General features: G+C 41.7%; 1 protein-coding gene across 1 annotated transcript in view; it reads right to left on the bottom strand.

Annotated features, from left to right (window-relative positions):
* Positions 1–22,287, bottom strand: part of TTN (titin) — a 273,451-nt gene that overhangs the window by 32,625 nt on the left and 218,539 nt on the right. The window contains exons 300-309 of the mRNA XM_050750513.1: positions 21,966–22,253; positions 21,211–21,798; positions 21,016–21,120; positions 20,367–20,564; positions 19,979–20,275; positions 19,278–19,865; positions 18,884–19,186; positions 1,666–18,771; positions 695–991; positions 2–589 (exon numbers count right to left, since the gene is read on the bottom strand). Coding sequence (XP_050606470.1) covers positions 2–589; positions 695–991; positions 1,666–18,771; positions 18,884–19,186; positions 19,278–19,865; positions 19,979–20,275; positions 20,367–20,564; positions 21,016–21,120; positions 21,211–21,798; positions 21,966–22,253 — 20,358 coding nt within the window. The remainder of the gene's footprint in view (position 1; positions 590–694; positions 992–1,665; positions 18,772–18,883; positions 19,187–19,277; positions 19,866–19,978; positions 20,276–20,366; positions 20,565–21,015; positions 21,121–21,210; positions 21,799–21,965; positions 22,254–22,287) is intronic.

Below are 22,287 nucleotides of genomic sequence, written 5' to 3'. Positions count from 1 at the left end.
CTGTATGGTAGTTTGACAGTCACACAAGCTGAATCTATGTGATCACTGATGCCAAAGCGGTTTTCTGCCTTGATGCGGAATTGGTATTCTTCTCCTGTGGTCAGTTTCATGACTTTCATCATGGTTCTTGCAACTGTTGCAGACACTTCAGTCCATACTGCAGTACTGGTTTCTCTTTTAAGTAGAATGTAGTTGGTAACTTGACTTCCACCATCATACTTAGGTGGCTCCCACTTGAGAGTCACACTTTCTTCAGTTATATCACTAATAACGACAGGGCCAGTTGGAGGACCAGGCCTGTCCAGCACAACAATGTTAATGAAAGCTTTGGCTGTACCACTGGAGTTGGCAGCAGTGATCTCATATCTCCCAGCATCAGCTGTAACACTTTCTTTGAGATTGATGGTCAGGTTCTCAGCAGTAATTTCGGTATTAAATCTCATGGTTGCCTTCACGGGGACACCATCTCTTGATAAGGTCACTTTGGGAAGTGGTTTTCCAGAGATTGGAATGTCAACTTTAAGGTTTGAACCAGCTCTAACATATACGGTGTGACTTGGGAAATTCTTCATATCAATTTCAGGTGGTTCTGAAAAATGAGTACAGAAAGTGAAAGTGAAAAAGGGTTTCTGAAAATTAACATAAATCAATGCAAATAATTTCAAATTTTGCTTCTACACAAAATTAGACATACCTAGTTGCTCCTTAATAAGAACAGGAAGCAGAAGCTCTCTCGGGTCACTCAGGCCAGCTTGATTTTCAGCAAACACCCGGAAAAAGTATTCAGAATTCTCCCTCAGACCAGAAACAACGTGGTGGGTTGACTTTGCCACTGCACATTTAACCCAGTTTTTCTGTCCTTTTTCTAGTGCTTCAACAACATAGTGTACAATTCTGCTTCCGCCATCATGTTCAGGCTTCAGCCAGGTCAGGGAAACACTGTCTTTGGATGTACTTGTTACTCCAAGTTTTTCAGGTGGGCTTGGTTTTTCTAAGAAAACAAGCATCAAAAGAAAGTGAATAATTATTACAACTTTTTAAATGTGCATTCTTCATGTATCGTCAAAAGAAAACTTTTAAATGAAGACCATATTTTTACTTTGATTTTAGTCTTCCTTCCTTTTTACATGACCCATTTTGCTTCTGAGCCAACCAAGCCTCCCACAAGCTATGTCATTACATGCTATAGCATTCAAATCCAAATTAAGGGTAAAATGACCAGATTAAGTGATAACATTTACTCCAAATTAATCATGGGTATAAAAAAGAGGAACAAGATGAACAATCTTTTAAAAAACTTTATGATACAATTTCTGTACACACACACATGCACATACATATGATATATGTGTCAAACACACTATATATATGTAAAATCTGTGTATATATAAGCATGTATACCTACATATACATACAGTTAGATTCAATAATACTTAAATTCAACATAAATTGTCCAATTTTAGCTATGTAAATTTCTGTTTTTTTAATCAACGAAAGACTTTCTTCACTAGAGATTCCATTTTGTGCCATAGTATGAATAGTCTGGGGTGTGAAGGGTGTGAACCCAAAAGCATTTAAGATGAAATAATGACTAATTAGAATGATTCACACTATTCTAGCAAAATTAATGTGGATATGTAGAATTTCCTTATTCTTAAAACATACCTGTTATTTTTACTCCTTCCTTTGTTTCAGCTGGTATACCAACACCAAACTCATTTTCTCCAGAGACTCTGAAGTAGTAGATAGCTCCTTCTTGTAAATTGGTAACTTTGTAGGAGAGGCGGTTACAGTTGTTGGTCACAGAGACCCATGCTTTCTTGCTGGCCTCACGTTTTTCTATGTGGTAATTCTTCACTGGTGCTCCGCCATCGTTTTCAGGAACATCCCAGGATAACACTGCAGACTCTTTGGTTACATCTTGCACAGCAATGTTGGTTGGAGGACCCGGGGAATCTAAAACTTTGACAACTAAGGTCAGTGAAGCAGCACTCAAAACATTCTGAATTGTTAATGTGTACTTTCCAGAGTCATTTCTGTTGGCATTTTCAATGGTCAGTGAGGTACGAGAGTCTGTGGTATCAATATAAGCTCTAGCGCGGAGGTCAGTGTCTGGCTTACTCCACAAGACATTGGGCACTGGTCTTCCTCGGAAAGGCACAGTCATGGTAAATGAGGCACCGGCCTTGACAATCAAAGTCTTCCTCATTTCACTGTCAATATCAAATACAGGTTCTTCTTCTCTTTCCTTTGCTATCTGAGGGTCGGAGCTATCACTGGGGTCACTAGCACCAACCTTATTGACAGATCTTACTCTGAAAATATATTCAGCTCCTGTTGTTAGTCCACTTATTGTATATTCTGTCCCTCGTAAGCTCTGAATGGCAGTTTTCCAGTCGGTGTCATCAGATTTTTTGTATTCAACAGTATATCCAGTTATTGGGGCCCCACCATCAAACAGTGGCTTAACCCAGGCAATAGTTATAGTTGTCTTGCCTGAGTCCACAATTTTGGGTTTAGATGGAGGAGATGGTAGGAACACTGGATCTTCTGCTCGAATTAAGGGAGAGGTTTCACTTGGAAGACTTAGGCCAGCAGCATTTTCTGCATAAACACGATATTCATATTCACATCCTTCCCGAAGTCCTGTTGATTTCACTCTCAGATCATAAACTGGTTTTTTGTTTACACGCACCCATCTTAGGCTATTTTTCTCTCGTCTTTCAATTATATATCCAGATATTTCACTACCTCCATCACTCTCAGGTCTTGACCAGCAAAGCGTCATAGATTCTTTCGTCACAGAAGTAATTTCCAAAGATGTGGGTGGACTTGGAACTGTAAATGGATCTAGTGCCTTTACAGCTACACTCTCTAGAGGCTCACCAACACCGTATTTATTAACACCAGTTACTCTAAATATATATTCATTGCCTTTGAGTAACTTGGTTACTTTACAGGATGTCGTCCGTAACTCTCCTTCACATATTGTCCATGCAAGGTGGCTTGTTTCACGTTTTTCTACGATGTAATAGTCGATATCTGCACCACCATCTTCTTGGGGGCGTCCCCAGGAAAGAGAGCATTTCTCAGCAGTGAGGCCATTTATTTCAAGTGGTCCTGCTGGTGGACCAGGCTTATCAAGTACCTTGCAATTAATGGCCACAGACCGAGTGCCGGCAACATTCTTCAGTGTTAGTACATATTGCCCAGTGTCTCGTCTTACACAGTCTTTAACTGTTAACAAAGTATGATTGTCTGTTGAGATTATTTCTGTTCTTGCTCTTTCTTCAATTTCTACACCATCCTTGGCCCAGGAAATTACTGGCAGAGGTCGCCCTGCAATGTCTGCATTTATCTTAAGGACCTCTCCAGCTTTGACAACAATAACATCTCGGAACTTGACATCCATCATAATTCTTGGAGCCTCAACATCATCTTTAACTGTAATAGGCCCAGTGGATTCAGATGGCTCACTAATTGAGTCAGCAGCATTCTTTGCAAAAACCCGGAATTCATAACGCTGATCTTCAGTAAGTTCAGTTACTTCAAAGTGTGTTTCCTGTATATTAGTATAATTGCACTTCAGCCACCGGCCATCTGGTAGTTCTCTGCGTTCAACAATGTATCCTGTGATTTTAGCTCCACCATCATAATGTGGTTTAGACCATTTAAGTGACACTGATTTTCTTGTGATATTTGTGACTTCAGGTTGTCCAGGAGGGTCACAAGGATCTCTTGCAGGGACTGGTTCACAAGATTTACTGCATTTACCGATTCCAGCAATATTCTCAGCATATACACGATACTCATACATCAGTCCTTCATCAAGGCCAGAGACTTTCATTTGAGTATCAGCAATGAGGATTTTATTTGCTTTTGACCAAAGAATGCTGCTTCTTTCTTTATACTCAAGATGATAGCCAATTACTCGACTTCCTCCGTCATTAACTGGCACTTGCCAGGTTACAAGCATGGTAGATTTTGTGGCATGCACAACTTTAGGAGTACCAGGAGGACCTGGGGGACTGAATGGATACTCTGCAACAACAGCTGAAGATTCACTGTAGGAGCTCTTTCCATAGCGGTTTTCTGCACAAACACGGAACTGATACTCACTTCCTGTGGTCAGGCGAACTATTTTAATGGATGTTCTTGCAACTGCTTGTGAAACTGTGTGCCATGTTGTAGAGGTGGTTTCTCTCTTTTCAACGATGTAATTGCTAATTTGGCAGCCACCATCATATTCTGGAGGATTCCAAGAAATGGTTATGTTGTCACAACTAACTTCATCAATACGTATAGGACCTGGAGGTCCCGGTCTGTCAAGGACAATTATAGTAAGAGGAACTGTTATGGATCCAGCACTGTTTGAAACACATAATTCATAAGTTCCAACATCTTCCCTTGAAGCTTCCTTAATAGATAGTGATGTTACAGTCTTTGAAGAAGAAACATTGACTCTAGTTGTCTCTTTAAGAGTCTGACCATCTTTTTTCCAGTTCACAGTAGCTTGAGGTCTTCCTTTGAATGGCACATCAATCTTAAGTTGTTCTCTAGCCTTTACGTTGAAAGTATGGAAAGGAAGCTCAACTGAAGGCTTTATTTCAATATCCCTTGCAATTACTGGCACTCCAAGTTGTCTTGGATCACTTCTTCCCTTTTCATTAACTGCAGCTACCCTGAAGACATACTCTTCTCCTGCAGTTAAGCCAGATATAGTTGCTTCTAGAGTCTTAACTTGTGTGCAGGTGCTCCACTTTTCACTCCCTTTAGTCTGCATTTCAACCACATAACCAATAATTTTGCTGCCACCATCACTTTCTGGTTTCTCCCACTTAATTGTAGCTGTATTACGGGTCACATCAACAAGAGTTACTCTTCCAGGTGGGAGGGGTGGTTCAGACACTTTAACGGGTTCCGTTGTTTCAGCTGGCAAACCAATCCCATATTCATTGGAAGCCAAGACTCGGAAGTAGTAGGAACATCCTTCTTGTAGATTTTCAATTCTGAAAGTAGTTTTAGTGCAATTGTTTGTAACAGTAGCATAGGCTTTTCTTGTAGTTTCTCGTTTTTCAACAATGTAGTTTGTAATCTTAGCTCCACCATCAATAAGTGGCGGTTCCCAGGACAACGCCACTGAGTCTTTCTTCACTTCTCTTACAGTCAAATTCACAGGAGCACTTGGTGAGTCAAGAACTCTGACGTTAACAAAAGCTGTTTTGGAGCCACTATTATTTTCTAATGTCAGATTATACCGACCACTGTCAAATCTGGTAACATTATCAATCACCAACATTGTAAATGAGCTGGTCACCTCGATCTGAGCCCTATCAGTGAGAATGCCTTCTGCCTTTTCCCATTTAACTTCGGGTTCTGGTCGACCTTTGATAGTGACAAATAAGCGTAAAGTAGCACTTGCACGCAGAACGACCACCTTTCTGAGATCAGCATCGAGTTCTATTTCTGGTGGCTCTATCCTCTCCTGAGCAACCACTGAACCAGGTAGAGTTGCAGGTTCACCTACACCTTCAGAATTGATGGCACAAATACGGAAGTTATATTCAGTATTTTCTTTAAGCTTGGTCACTGTGAACTGCTTTCCTTGTAGTCCTGTTGGTGGAGTACAAGTTGTCCATTCATCTGCAGCAGCTTCTTTGACCTCTACAACATAGCCTTTAACAGGTGCACCACCATCATAAATTGGCTTACTCCATGCCAGGGAGACAGAAGATCTGGAAGTGTCCGTCACTTTTGGATTGCTTGGTGGACCTGGTGGATACAAGGCATCACATGCACGGTAGAAAACAGATGGCTCACTAGGTTCTCCCACACCAGCTGCATTTTCAGCAGCAACTCTGAATTCATAGGAATGGCCTTCGGTAAGACCAGTTACCCTGAGCCGGAGATCCGTTAATGTTTTCTTGTTGCACTTGGTCCATCTAACACCTTCCTTATCTCGTTTTTCAAGAATGTAGCCCTCAATTTCAGCACCTCCATCGTCTACTGGGCGTGCCCATGTTACTACCATAGAATCTTTGGTGATTGCTGAGACTTCAGGTGTTGAAGGAGGACCTGGTGGCTTATAAGGATTACAGGCTGTAACAGGCCCAGATTCCAAGGGCTCTCCAATTCCGTATTTATTCACAGCCATGACACGGAAAATGTACTCATTACCAGGAAGAAGTTTAGTAACTTTGTAGTTAAGGGCCTGTACCTCAGTTGAAACCTGGGTCCAAGAGAGTCGGCTTGTCTCCCTCTTTTCAATGATGTAATGTGAAATATTAGCACCACCATCTTGCAAAGGTGGGTTCCATGCCAGGTAACATTTTTCTGCAGTAACTCCAGTAACTTTCAGAGGCCCTTCAGGAGGCCCTGGCCTGTCAAGTACCTTTACAGTGATGGGTATAGACTTTGTACCACCAACATTGCTGAGTTTCAGAATATATTGTCCTCCATCAGTCCGTATACAGTCTTTGACAACAAGAGTTGTTTTCTGAATAGTAGATTTAATTTCCATTCTAGCAGCTGTTTCTTCAAGTTCTTTTCCATCTTTTGACCAAACAACATCAGGTATAGGTTTGCCACGGATGTCGGCTTCAAGAACAAAAGTCTCTCCTGCATGAACAACGATGACATCTTTATATTTTGGATCCAGAGAGGCATTTGGTGCATCAATTTCATCTCTTGCAGTAATGGCACCACTACTTTCAGATGGTTCACTAAAGTTTCCAGCTGCATTTCTTGCAATTACTCTAAATTCATATCTTTGGTCTTCTACAAGTCCACTCACTGTAAATTCAGTTTCTAATACGTTGGTAAAGCTGGCTTTCATCCAGCGGCCATCAGGTAGATCTTTCTTTTCTACAAGGTAACCTGTTATTTTGCTACCACCATCATAGGCAGGTTTCTTCCATTTCAGTGTGACATTGTTTCTTGTAATAACAATGGCTTCAGGGCGACCAGGTGGGTCACATGGATCACGAGCAATATAGCATTCCGACACTTTGCTAGGCTTGCCAATGCCAACAATATTTTCAGCAGAAACTTTGAACTCATACTCAAGGCCCTCATCAAGCCCAGTTGTTTTGAATTTGGTGTCCTGAATGGGGGTCTTATTTAACTTGACCCATAAAATACTGTTCTTTTCTTTCTGTTCAAGATGGTAGCCAATAATTTTGGTGCCTCCATCATGAACTGGCTCATGCCATTGCACAAGCATTTGATCTTTTGAGATTGATGTCACAAAAGGAGTTCCAGGTGGTCCAGGTTCTTTAAATGGATACTGTACAATAACTGGCTTAGAATCCAGTGGGGCACTTTTTCCATACCTGTTTTCAGCAAAAATTCTAAACTGGTACTCCGTGCCTGTTTTCAGTTTGGTTATTTTAATTGTTGTTCTTGCAACTGTTGCTGATACCATGTGCCAAGTGGTGGTGGTTGTATCTCGCTTCTCTACAATGTAGTTGCTTATTTGGCAGCCACCAGTATAGGCTGGAGGTTCCCAAGATATGACTACAAAGTCTGCACTAACTTCATCAAACCGAACTGGGCCAACTGGAGGTCCAGGCTTTTCTAAAACGATAACACTGAGATTTTCTGTTGCTGTGCCTGCACTATTTGTTGCTGTTATGGTGTATTTTCCAAAGTCATCTTTGTTACCTTCTTTAATGTGCAAAACAGTTGAGGTAGCTGTTTCTTCAACGTTTACTCTTGTTGTCTGTTTAAGAGGCTCACCATCTTTGACCCAAGAAACGTTAGGTCTTGGTCGGCCTATAACTGGAATTTCTATTTTAAGATCTTCTCCAGCTTGGATACTATATGTGTTAAATGGTAACTTTAAACTAGGCTGTATAGTCAAGTCCTTGGCTATGACAGGAACACCCAGCACTCTTGGATCGCTTTTTCCTTTTTCATTATAAGCTTTGACACGGAACTGATATTCTTGTCCAGAACTCAAACCAGTAACAACTGCATTACAGACTTTGGATTCCGCCACAATGCTCCATTTTTCAGTTCCTTTGGGCTGCATTTCAACAACATACCCCAGGATTCTGCTACCACCATCATGTTCAGGTTTCTCCCACATAAGTGATGCACTGGTCTGGGACACATCAGTGAGTGTAACCTTTCCTGGTGGGGAAGGAGGTTCAGCAGCTTTCACGGCATCAACAGTTTCCACTGGAACACCAACTCCAAATTCATTTTCAGCCATGACTCTGAAGTAATAAATGGCTCCTTCTGTAAGATTTTCCACTTTAAAACTTGTTTTGCTGCATTTACTACTCACATTAGCATATGCTTTTCTGGTTGACTCACGTTTGTCAATCACATAGTTCTTGACCTTTGCACCTCCATCAATGATGGGTGGCTCCCATACCAGGAGGACAGAATCTTTTCTCACTTCTTTGACTGCCAAATTCTGTGGTGGTCCTGGAGTGTCAAGAACTTTCACAGTTACAAAAGCAGACTTTGATCCACTGCTGTTTTCCAACTTAAGAATGTATTTTCCAGCATCATTTCTATCACAGTTATCTATTGATAGTTGGGTATAGTTTACTCCCTTTTCAATTTGGACCTTATCTGTGAATTCACCTTCCTCTCGAGACCAAGTGATCTCAGGCGTTGGACGACCTTTGAATGGAATGTGAATTCTGGCAGATCCACCAGCTCTTACAACAATTCCTTTTCTTAATTCAGAGTCAAGGTCAAGTTCAGGTGCTTCAAGTTTATCTTCTGGTTTCACAGTACCAGGAACTGATGTAGCCTCACCTAAACCAACTTTGTTGAGGGCACAGACTCGTATTTTATACTCTTGGTGTTCAGTGAGTTTTGAAATTTCAAATCGAGTAACTCTTAGGCCAGTCTGTGGAGTAACTATTTGCCATTCTTCTTCATCTGCTTTACAGATTTCTACTACGTATCCCAGGATCTCACTGCCACCGTCATAGATGGGTTTACCCCAGGCAAGTGTGATTGAATTTTTGGTGGTGTCTACAATGTGTGCATTGGTGGGTGGGCCAGGTTTGAACACAGGATCACAGGCTTTATAATAAACTGTAGCTGGACTTGGTTCCCCAACTCCAGCAGCATTTTCTGCAGAGACCCTGAATTCATACTCATGATCTTCTGTTAATCCTGTCACTCTTAGACGCAAATCTGTAATGCGGCGTTTATTACATTTTATCCATCGAATGCCACTTCTGTCTCTTTTCTCTACAATGTAACCAATAATCTCACTTCCACCATCACTATCTGGACGGTTCCAACAGACGGTCATGGAGTCTTTGGCAATATTTGTGACTTCCAAGCTTTTTGGTGGTCCAGGAAGCACAAATGGATTTTTCATTAGTACTGGTGCAGATTCCAAAGGCTCTCCAACACCATATTTGTTGACAGCCATTATACGGAAAATATATTCATTACCTTCTAAGAGTTTGGTAACTTTCAGAGAATTGGTCACAACTTCTGAAGCAACAACAGTCCAGGCAAGTCGACTGGTTTCTCGCTTTTCAACAACATAGTGAGAAATGTCACTGCCACCATCTTGAAGTGGTGGAGACCATGTTAAAGAGCATTTTTCAGAAGTGACTCCAGTAACCTGGACTGGCCCTTCTGGAGGTCCTGGTCTATCTAATACTTTTACATTTACTGGGAATGACTTAGAACCTGCAACATTGGAAGCTCTTAAAATATACTGCCCACCATCAATTCTAATTGCATCTTTTACAATAAGTAAAGCCTTGAAGTCTGTGTTCTTTATTTCACATCTAGCAGATTCTTCAATTTCCTTATCTCCTCTTAACCACTCAATGGTAGGTAGGGGCTTTCCATGGACATCAGCCTCAAGTCTGAATGTTTCTCCAGCATTTACCACAATTGTGTCTCTGAATTTTGGATCCATTGAAATTCTTGGGAGTTCAACTTCATCCTTGGCAGTTATTGGTCCAGTACTGTCAGAGGGTTTACTTATTGCACCAGCGGCATTCTTTGCAATGACTCTGAATTCGTATCTTTGATCTTCAGTAAGACCTGACACAGTAAATTGAGTTTCAATGACATTTGTAAAGCTGGCTTTCATCCAACGACCATCAGGCAAATCACGTTTCTCTACAATGTAGCCTGTAATCATACTTCCACCATCATATACAGGTTTGGTCCACTGTAAAGTGATTTCATTTCTTTTAACCATTATTGGTTCTGGGGTTCCTGGTGGGTCACAGGGATCTCTGGCTACATAGCATTCAGAATTCTTGCTTGCTTTGCCTACACCAACAATATTTTCTGCATACACTCTGAATTCATATTCAATGCCTTCTTCAAGATTCTGTGCTTTGAATTGGGTGTCATGAATAATAGTTTTGTTGACCTTTGTCCACAAAATACTATTTCTTTCTTTTCTCTCCAGGTGGTAACCTATGACTGGGCTTCCACCATTGTTGACTGGTTCATGCCACTGTATGACCATGGAGTCTTTGGAAATGGCTGTGGCAAATGGTGTACCTGGAGGGCCTGGTTCTTTGTAGGGATATTGAGCTACAATTGGATCAGATTCTAAGGCAAAACTTTGTCCATATCTGTTTTCGGCAAATATTCTAAATTGGTATTCTGTACCAGTTTTCAGTTTGGTCACTTTGAGTGTAGTTCTAGCAACAGTAGCAGAAACAACATCCCATACTGTGGTGGTTGTATCTCTTTTCTGAACAATGTAATTGGTGATTTGGCAGCCCCCTGTATATAATGGAGGGTTCCAAGATAATGTAATACTTTCAGCACTGACATCATCAAATTTAACAGGTCCTTTTGGAGGATCAGGTTTATCTAGAGTTACAATTTCGATGGATGCTGTCTTCTGACCAACAATATTGGCAACCATGATTCCATATTGTCCACCATCATCCTTATGAGCTTCTTTAATACTGAGTGTGGTGAGATCCAGTGAATCAGTAACATTGATTCTTGTGGTCTGCTTCAGTGGGAGACCATCTTTAGTCCAGGTAATTGTTGGCTTAGGACGTCCAGAAATTGGCACTTCTATTTTCAAATCTTGGCCAACCTGTACACTGTAACTACTGAATGCAGGTTTTACATCTGGCTCAATTACCAGATCTTTGGCAACTATTGGAACTGCAAGGGACCGAGGGTCACTTCTCCCCTTTTCATTTACAGCAACAACTCTAAAAAGATATTCTTCCCCTTGAGTTAGGTTGGAAATTACTGCTTCAAGAGACTTTACTCGAGCACACTCTGACCATTTCTCACTGTGTTTAGCTTGCATTTCCACAATATACTGAATGATTTTACTGCCACCATCATGTTCAGGTTTTGTCCAACTCAGAGAGACACTGTTTCTGGTGACATCATCCACAGTTATTTTTCCAGGAGGTTGTGGGACTTCTGCAACCTTAATTGGATCAGCAGTCTGGGCAGGAAGGCCAATACCATACTCATTCTCAGCTGTGACTCTGAAGTAATAACTGCAACCTTCTTGGAGCTCATCGATTTTCCAAGAATTCTTATGGCAATTAGTTACAACAGCAGCATATGATTTTCTTGTGGCTTCACGTTTCTCAACAATGTAATTTTTTATTTTGGATCCCCCATCCAACAAAGGAGGTTCCCATGTAATTGATACTGAGTCTTTGGTGATTTCTGTGACTTTCAGGTTAACAGGTGGACTTGGCGTGTCCAGAACTCTCACAGTAACAAAGGCAGACTTTGTTCCACTGCTGTTTTCTAATGTAAGTGTATATTTTCCACTATCATATCGGTTGACATTGTCAAGAACAAGAGAGGTGAAACTGCTAGTGACATCAATTATAGCTGCATCTCGAATTTCACCATCCATCTTTCCCCATTTAACTTCTGGTGTAGGACGACCTTTTATAGGAACAAATAACCTTAAGGAGCCACCTGCCCTTATATTTATGATTTTCCTTAGTTCTAGGTCAAGATCAATGTCTGGTGCTTCCAATTTTTCTTCAACTATAATAGGTCCAGGGACATCAGCATGTTCTCCAACTCCAGCTTTATTAATAGCACAGATACGGAAGTTGTATTCATGCTTTTCCAACAGCTTTTCTACTTCTATGTTTGTTTTATTAATTCCCGTTGGTGGAGTGCACATTGTCCATTCACCAACACTCACATCACATTTTTCAACAATGTATCCTTGGATTTCACAGCCACCATCATATATTGGTTTGCTCCAAGATAGGAATACTGAAGATCTGGTAATATCTATGACTTTGGGGTTGTTTGGAGGTCCTGGTTTATAAATAGGATCACAAGCCTTTTGGTATGCAGAAGGAGGGCTTGGTTCACTAAGTCCAGCAGCATTCTCAGCAGAAACTCTGAACTCATAATTGTGATTTTCTAAGAGTCCAGTTACTCTCAGGCGCAACTCTCCAATCAGACGCTTATGGCATCTTGTCCATCTAATGCCTTCTTTATCCCGTTTCTCAAGAACATATCCAAGAATTTCACTGCCACCATCAGATGCTGGTCTTTCCCATACAACAATCATTGAGTCCTTGGTCACTGTTGTGACTTCTGGAGCTTTTGGTGCATCTGGTACTACAAATGGATTCTTGGCAATTACTGGCTCAGATTCAAGAGGTTCACCAACACCATATTTGTTTACCGCCATTATACGGAAAGTATATTCATTGCCTTCAAGAAGCTTAGTAACCTTGCAGCTGAGAGTCTGCACATTGGCATCAACCACAGTCCAAACTAAGCGGCTGGTTTCTCTTCTTTCCACAATATAATTTATGATATCACTCCCACCATCCTGAAGTGGAGGTTTCCAAGCTAGTGTGCATTTTTCTGCTGTAACTCCTGAGATAACAACAGGTCCTTCAGGTGGCCCTGGTCTATCAAGAACCTTGACATTCACAGTAACTGATCTCTCTCCTGCAACATTTTTGGCCTTCAGTATGTAATTTCCACTGTCGACACGTACTGCATCTTTTACACTGAGACTGGTGGCAAAGTCAGTGCTCTTTATTTCTAATCGAGCTGTGTTTGAAAGCTCCTGATCACCTTTTATCCACTGAATGGTTGGTATTGGTTTGCCATAAATATCTGCATCAATCTTGAATGATTCACCAGCATGAACCACGATTGTGTCTTTGTATTTTGGATCCATACTTATTCGTGGTGGATCTACCTCATCTCTAGCTGTTATTGCCCCTGTGCTTTCTGAAGGCTCACTAAACACTCCTGCGGCATTTCGGGCTATAACCCGGAACTCATATCTGTGATCTTCAACTAGGCCAGTTACTTCAAAATGAGTGTCAATAATATTTGTAAAACTGGCTTTCATCCAACGGCCCTCAGGTAATTCTTTCTTCTCAACAATATAACCAGTGATCTTGCTTCCACCATCATAGGTGGGTTTCTTCCACTGAAGAGTCACAGAATTCCTTGTGACAATGATTGCCTCTGGCCGTCCTGGTGGATCACATGGGTCACGAGCCACATAACATTCTGATACTTTACTCGGCTTGCCAATGCCCACGATGTTCTCTGCGGAGACTCTAAATTCATATTCAACACCTTCTTCAAGGCCAGTTGTCTTAAACTTGGTTTGAGGAATAGGTGTTTTATTCAACTTAACCCAGAGGATACTATTTCTTTCCTTGCGTTCTAGATGATAGCCAATGACTCTGCTTCCTCCATCACTGACCGGCTCATTCCATTGTACTTCCATGCTGTCCCTGGAGGACAGTGTGACAAGTGGAGTGCCAGGAGGACCAGGAACTTTGAATGGATATTGGGCTACAATAGGCTCTGAATTGAGGTAGGTACTCTTTCCGTATCTGTTTTCAGCTGCAATTCTAAACTGATATTCACATCCAGTCTTCAGTCTGCAAGCCTTTATTGTTGTCCTTGCAACTGTAGCTGATACAATTTGCCAGGTGGTTGTGGAAGTGTCCCGTTTCTCAACAATATAATTATTGATAGAACTTCCACCATCATACTTGGGTGGGCCCCAGGAAAGAGTAATACTATCAGCTGTCACTTCATCCATTTTAACTGGTCCAGTTGGAGGCCCTGGTTTGTCAAGGACAATAACATTAAGGGTTTCAGTAGCTTCACCAGCTGAGTTAGTCAGTTTAACCACATAATGGCCAACATCTTCTCGGCAGGCATCCTTTATTGTCAGTAGTGAATTATTTTCTGTGCTCTCTGCATTTACCCTAGTTGTCTGCTTCAGTGGTACATCATCTTTATGCCAGATTACAGCTGGGGTAGGGCGGCCAATGAATGGAACATCAACTTTTAGGTCTTCACCTGCCAGTACAGTGAAAGTATTGAACAGGAGTTTGAAGGCTGGTGGAATGACAAGATCTTTGGCGATCACTGGCACACTCAGTTGTCTAGGATCACTGATGCCCTTTTCATTCTGAGCTGAAACACGGAAAGAGTATTCTTCACCCTGAATTAATCCAGTGATAGTGGCTTCAGTGACCTTGACTGTGGCACACGTGGCCCATTTGTCACTGCCTTTGCTCTGCATCTCCACAATGTAGCCTAAAATTCGGCTGCCTCCATCATGCTCTGGCTTCTCCCAAGAGAGTGACACACTATTTCTTGTGACATCCATCAAAGTTATTTTTCCTGGAGGAAGAGGTCGTTCTGATGCTTTCACAGATTCCGCGGTTTCAGCAGGCAGCCCAATGCCATATTCATTTTCTGCGAGAACCCTGAAATAGTAGCTACAGCCTTCTTGAAGCTGGTCTACCTTCCAGGAAGTCTTGTGGCAGTTTGTTGCAACAGTTGAATATGCTTTTCTTGTTGATTCCCGCTTTTCAACAATATAGTTCTTGATTTTTGAACCTCCATCAAGGAGAGGTGGGTCCCATGTCAGTGTGACAGATGTCTTAGTGACCTCCTTTACCTTCAGATTCTGTGGAGGGCCTGGTGTATCAAGAACTCTAACGTTGACAAATGCAGACTTGCTGCCTGAACTATTTTCTACAGTTAGTATGTATTTGCCACTGTCAAATCTGTTTACATTTCCAACAATAAGCAGTGTGTAAGAGCTTGTGGATTCAATGCTAGCTTTATCTAAAGATTCTCCATGTTCCCGGGCCCACTTCACCTCAGGTGCAGGCCTTCCTTTGATTGGAACAAAAAGTCTCAGCGTGCAGCAGGCCCTTATCGTAACAACTTTGCGCAGGTCAGCATCCAGTTCAATTTCTGGAGGCAGCATTCTGTCTTCAGCCTTCGGAGTTCCAGGAACAAGGGCGGGTTCCCCAAGTCCTTCGGAATTCATGGCATAGATGCGAATCTTATATTCCTGATTCTCTGTGAGGCCAGTGATAGTATAAGAAGTTGCCTTGAGTCCTGCTGGTGGAGTGACAATCTGCCATTCATCTTCCTCTGGCAGGGCAATCTCAACCATATACCCAGTGATTTCTGATCCACCATCATAGATAGGTTTATTCCAAGCGATTGAAATGGATGATCTGCTTGTATCTAGAACACGTGGGTTACCTGGTGGTCCGGGTTTAAACACAGTGTCACAGGCCTTGTAAAATGGACTGGTAGGACTTGGTGCACTAATTCCAGCAGCATTTTCAGCCATAATCCTGAACTCATATTCATGTCCTTCTGTCAGTCCAGACACTTTATATCTTAAATCAGTAAGAGTTTTTTTGTTGCATTTAATCCAGCGTTGGCCAGCTTTATCACGCCGTTCCACAATATAATTGATGATTTCACTTCCACCATCAGAATCAGGATGTCCCCAGCAGACAACCATCGAGTCTTTAGTAATAGCTGTCACTTCAGGGTTTTTGGGCGGATCAGGGGGTCCATAAGGATTCACTGCAAGCACAGGCTCTGATTCCAGTGGCTCTCCCACTCCATATTTATTTACAGCCATGACACGGAATATGTATTCATTGCCTTTCAAGAGTTTAGTGACCTTTAGCTTTGTTACTTGGACTTCTGAGGCTACATTTGTCCATGCCAATCTGCTGGTTTCACGTTTCTGTACTATGTAATGATCAATTTTGGCACCTCCATCATCCAGTGGAGGCAACCATGATAGTACACACTTTTCTGATGTCACTTCAGTTACAGCCAAAGGTCCTTCAGGTGGGCCTGGTCTGTCAAGAACTTTGACATTGAAAATGTGTTTAGCAAAGCCACCAGGATTAGTTGCTGTAAGGGTATAGGCACCACTATCCCTTCTTGTTGAATCTTTGTTTACCAGATGAGTAGAGAAATCTGCAATTTTTATTTCTAACTTTGCTGTGCCTTCCAGCTCTTTTCCATCTTTGGTCCATTCCATTGTTGGAGGTGGGCGGCCTGAAACATCAGCTTCCAGTCTGAATGCTTCACCTGCTTTTAATATAACTGTGTCCTTAAATTTAACATCCACCTTTATCTTTGGTGCTTCAATGTCATCCCTGCAAGTGATAGCATCAGATGGCTCAGATGGTGGACTGATGGCACCTGCAGCATTTTTGGCAATCACACGGAATTCATATGCAGCATCTTCTGTTAGGCCACTGACTGTAAATTCATTCTCCAAAATGTTGCTGAAGTTGGCCTTCAGCCACCGTCCATTAGGAAGGTCTCTCTTTTCAACAATATAACTGGTAATTTTAAAGCCCCCAGTATATTCAGGCTTAGCCCATTTAAGTGTCACTGTGTGTCTTGTAATATTTAGAGGTATTGGTTTTCCAGGTGGGTCGATGGGATCCAGAGCCAACATAGGCTCCGATGGCTTGCTTGGCTTGCTTTTGCCTGCCATGTTTTCTGCAATCACCCGGAATTCATAAGCAATACCATCTGTAAGTCCACTTGATTTGAAAATGTTGCCTGGTACTAAAGCTTTGCTCACAGTCTGCCAGAGAATACCATTTCGTTCTTTTCTTTCAACGTGATATCCTAAAATAGGGCTTCCACCATCAGAAAGTGGCTCATGCCAGCTAATGGTCATTGAATCCTTGGTAACTGCAGTTACCTGAGGGGTACCAGGCGGTCCAGGAACCTTAAATGGATAGTTGGCAACTATACATGCTGATGTGATGCCTGGTCCGACTCCGTATCTATTCTGAGCTTTTACACGGAACTGATACTCTAATCCAGTAGTAAGGCGGGTGGCTTTATAGGTAGTACGTATAACGGTGGTTGCTAACTCAACCCAGGTAGTACTGTCAGTCTGCCGCATTTCCACTACGTAGTTGCTTATTGGTACACCACCATCGTTCTCAGGGGGATCCCAAGAGAAGGTTACAAAATCAGATGAAACTTCATCAAATTTGATTGGTCCAGTAGGTGGCCCTGGGATATCATGGACTTGAATGGTGATGACATCACCAACCTCTCCTACAATGTTCCTTGCTGTTAATGGATAGGGCCCACTATCACTTCTGACACACTCATTGATATTTAAAATGGTTGAAGTTGCTGTGGTTTCAAAATTAACTCTCTGTGTCTGTTTAAGAATTTGGTCTCCTTTTTTCCATGTCACTGTGGGCTTGGGTCGACCGAGCACTGGAATTTCAACTTTGATGTTGTCACCAGCTCTGGCAATGACCAGTTTCTGATAGATGCCACGGAGATCCAGCTCTGGAAGCATTGTCTGCTCCTTGACAATGATGGGTCTGCTTTCTCTAGGGGCACTTCTCCCCGCGCTGTTCACTGCCATCACTTGGAAGGTGTATTCCTCTCCTTCAGTTAGATTCCTCACAACACATTCTAACCCTTTCACGGTTGTGATGTGGGTCCACTGGTCAGAGCCTTTTCTTTGGGCTTCAATCACATAGCCAGTGATCTTGCTGCCACCATCGTGTTTGGGCTTAGGCCATGCCAGGCTGACAGTGCTCTTAGTTATGTCCATGATGTTAAGGGTGTCTGGTGGAGATGGTGCTTCAGAGGCTTTTACAGGCTCTGTAGTTTCTCTTGGCTCGCCAATTCCATATTCATTCTCTGCCATCACTCTGAAGAAGTATTCACACCCTTCAGACAAGCCGGTAACTTTATATGTGCATTTATGGCACTTAGTGGTGACTGTGGAATAAGATTTCCGTGTTGCTTCACGTTTCTCTACAATGTAATTTGTTATACGTGAGCCTCCATCTATCAGAGGGAGGTCCCAGTGCAGGGTGACACTGTCCTTTGTGATGTCTGTAGGCCGCAGGTTGAGGACTGGGCCTGGCGTGTCCAAGACTCTGACATTCACAAAGCCACTTTTCTTCCCAGCCGGGTTTTCAATGGTCATGACAAATTTACCGGTATCATATCTGTTACATTCTGGGATAATCAGAAGAGTAAATGATTCTGTATTTTCAATGTTGGCTCGGTTTTTCAGGTTGATGTTATCTTTGGTCCATGTCACTTCAGGAGCAGGACGACCTTTAATCGGCACAAATATTCTAATACTGAGTCCTGCTCTAACAACAAGTGTTCTTCGAAGCTCGGCATCTAGTTCAAAATCAGGAGCCATTTCCCGTTCTACAATTTCAACATCTGGAATCACCGCTGGCTCCCCAACACCTGCATCGTTGATGGCACTGATTCTAAAGTTGTATTTTTCTTTAGTCTGAAGATCAGGAACAACGAACTGAGTGATTCTGAGGGCAGTTCCTGTGGTATCTTTTATCCAGGCCTCATCTCCTACTTTTTGATGCTCCACAACATAGCCAGTGATTTCAAGTCCACCATCATAATGAGGCTTGCCCCATGCCAAAGAAGCAGATTTCTTGGTCGTATCAGTGACATGCGGATTTGAAGGTGGTCCTGGAGGATCTGAAAAAGAAACAAAGACACAAAAGTATATATTCAGAGTTTGGCTTTTGGATAATTTAGATAAAATATTGGCATTCTGGAATGAATGGTATTGAAAAAGACAAATACTAACATGCTGCATCTTTCATTAGAACAGAATTTGAAGCCTCACTGGGTGGACCAATTCCTGCTCTGTTTTCTGCACTGACACGGAATTCATAGGTGCTTCCTTCTTGCAGTCCTGTTACTTTGCATCTGAGATCAGAAACTGGCGTTTTTATTGCTCTCACCCACCGCAGGCTTTTCTTTTCTCTCCTTTCTACATGATATCCTGTGATTTCGCTGCCACCATCATCCACTGGCCTTTTCCAGCTGACAGTGGCAGTGTTCTTAGTGACATTTGAGACCTCTGGTTTTTCAGGAGGGCCCGGGGGACCTGAAAAGGAAGCAAATTTATTAGAAATCCATGATTTCCTAAACTCTGCTATAAATGTTTCCATTTCAATTCCCTCACATGCTCTACATACCAAATCTGTCTACCATTTTGACAGGTTCAGACTGTACAGGTTCTCCTTTGCCATAGTGGTTTACAGCTGAGACCCGGAAGACGTACTCATTTCCTTGGATAAGTTTGGTTGCCACATGCCTGCAAGACTGAATATCTTCAGAAACCACTGTCCACAAAAGTCGACTGGTTTCTCTCTTTTCAAGTATATAGGACTTAATTGGTGAGCCGCCATCTTCCAAGGGAGGTGTCCATGTAAGTGTTGCTTTTTCAGCAGAAACATTACTGATTTCAATAGGACCTGGGGGACCAGGTACATCAAGGACTGTTACCTTCACATGTTCCTCCTTCGTGCCAAAAGGATTGGTAGCAGTGATGGTGTATTCACCGGCATCTTTTCTAGTGGCATACTTGATAGTAAGCATGGAAGATGTTGGGGTTGAAGTTATCTGAGTGATATCTGATGGTCTAATGTCTTTTCCTGCCTTGGACCAACTTGATTTTGGAAGGGGTTTGCCAAGAATGCTAATGGCATTCAAAACAATGGTATCCCCTGCTTTAATTGTTAGCCCATCTTTTATTGTGGGATCAAGGACAATTGTTGGTGCCTCTGCAAAGAAGAAAATACATTTTAATCAGAAAAGGAAGGAGGCTTAATTTGCTTTTTTTTTTTTTTTTTAAAAACAACAACAACAAAGTACATAAAAAGTAAAATGGACCTACCGTATTCATCCTTGCAAATAATGGTTCCTGTACTTTCTGATGGAGCACTGATAGCACCTGCTGTATTCTTTGCTCTAATTCTGAATTCATATTTTCCACCCTCAACAAGGTCAGTTACAGTAAAGGCACATTCTGGGACATTAACATGGTTGGCTTTCATCCAAGACTTGGAAGGTAGATCTCGCTTCTCCACTATATAGCCAGTTAACTTATGACCACCGTCATATTTAGGTTCAGTCCAAATGAGAGTCACTGAATTCCTTGTTACGTTAATAACCTCAGGTTTTCCAGGAGGATCTAAAACATAAAAACAAAACCAGTCAAACAAATACCAATGTTTTCTTCATGTAAAAAATGCACATGGGTTTTTCTTCATATAATGACTTACCAATCGGGTCCAGTGCCACGACAGGCTCTGATGGGAGGCTTGGCTTGCCCACACCTGCTAAATTGATTGCCATAACTCGGAATTCATATTCAAGACCTTCAGTTAATCCTGTCACTTTAAAGTCTCTCATCCTTATCGGAGTCTTGTTAGCTCTCTTCCACAGAAGGCTGTTTCTTTCCTTGAACTCCAGATGATACCCTACAAAAGACCCAGGATTGTATCAATTCACATACAAAGTATAAATGCAGCCTGATTTTACAATATATATGTGTTGCCCAAATTATTTATACATATCCATATATATTGAACAAGTAATCATTCTTGCTAGTATCTATACTTTTATTACCTAAGCATAGTGCCATTTTTTTCCCCTTGGACTATGCATAGTTGTCTTTTTTGTTGAACAATTTTAACTTACAAAAATAGATATTATAATAATTATAATTATAAGAAATATAAGAAATACTTTATTAACTATTACATTAGGAGATTTTCAATAAAATTAAACATTAACCATATGTACTGAAAGAAAAACACATTTCTGTATAAGCAGATAGTGTTATCGATAAGCACACATTCCACTGTTCTCAGGGAAATATTTGTGAGGAATCTTGATGTAAAAGATGTAGGGTAAGAATAAACAAAATACCTGTAATTGGAGAGCCACCAGTTCTCCTGGGGTCAGTCCAAGTTAGAGATACTGAATCGTGTCTGACCTCCACAATATTGGGAGGTGGGGGAGCATCAGGCACATCTAGAAAAAAGTAGATAATGCAAGATTTATAATAAGAAGCCTCCTCAAAACCATGTTTTGCTTCATGTCTTCTGAATTTAAGACACTTACCAAATGGATGTCTAGCAACAATTGGCTCCGATTTCAGGCCTTCCCCTACACCATATTTATTTTCGGCACTGACCCTGAAGGTATATTCCATGCCCTCATGAAGTCTGGTTACTCTAAAGGTGGTTTTCTGGACAGCTGAGGCGCACGTCACCCACTTGTTGTTCACAGAATCCCTCTTCTCTAGGATATAGTTGGTGATTTCAGAACCTCCATCATCCTTTGGAGGAGCCCACTTTAAGGTCATGGCTTCTGCTGTGACTTCATCAAATTTGATTGGTCCAGTGGGGATGCCAGGCTTGCCAACAACCTTTATGGAGATAGTTCCTTCCTTGGTGCCAGCAACATTCTTAAGTGTGATTGTGTATTTTCCAGCATCAGATTTTTGGCAATCGTATACTATAAGAGTTGTGTTAACTGCAGATGACTCAACACTGACTCTAGTGTCAGTTGCTAGAGGATCTTCCCCTTTCTTCCAGGAGACTGATGGAGCTGGCTTGCCTTTTATGGGGATCTTAAGCCGGAAGTTGCTGTTTTCTTTAGCCAAGTAGCACAAATCAGGTAGACCCTTTAAGTCAAGATCAGGAGCCACTGTAAAATAGCAGAGATAAATTACTGTTATTTTTAAGGCCAGGTAATTAACTTTTTCACATACTTCTAGCTTTTAATGGATTTTTAGATAAGCTAATGAGTAGGACACAAGAGTGCACTTTTGGTGACAATAAAGGAAAAATGAAGATGTGTGGATAGAGCCTTACCAACATCATCCCTTGCCACAACAGTGATTTCGCTTGGGGTTCCTTCTCCATTTTCATTCTCAGCACTCACTCTGAAGGTATATTCCTTCCCTTCAGTCAGATCTTTTGCGGAGTACTGTAGGCTTAAGGATTTCATAACTCGTTGCCACTTATTTTCTTCAGTCAGGAAATCAACTACATATCCAATAATCCGACTTCCACCATCACTATGAGGCTTTTTCCAGCCAATGCTACAAGATGACTTAGTTACAGACCTCACTTTCAGGTCCACAACTGGTCCAGGAGTTTCTAAAGCAAAGGAGAAATGATAAGTGTAAGCCCC

This window comes from Macaca thibetana, chromosome 12, assembly GCF_024542745.1.
Source record: "Macaca thibetana thibetana isolate TM-01 chromosome 12, ASM2454274v1, whole genome shotgun sequence".
Taxonomy (NCBI): Eukaryota; Metazoa; Chordata; class Mammalia; order Primates; family Cercopithecidae; genus Macaca; species Macaca thibetana.
This window is presented reverse-complemented; position numbering and strand designations above follow the sequence as displayed.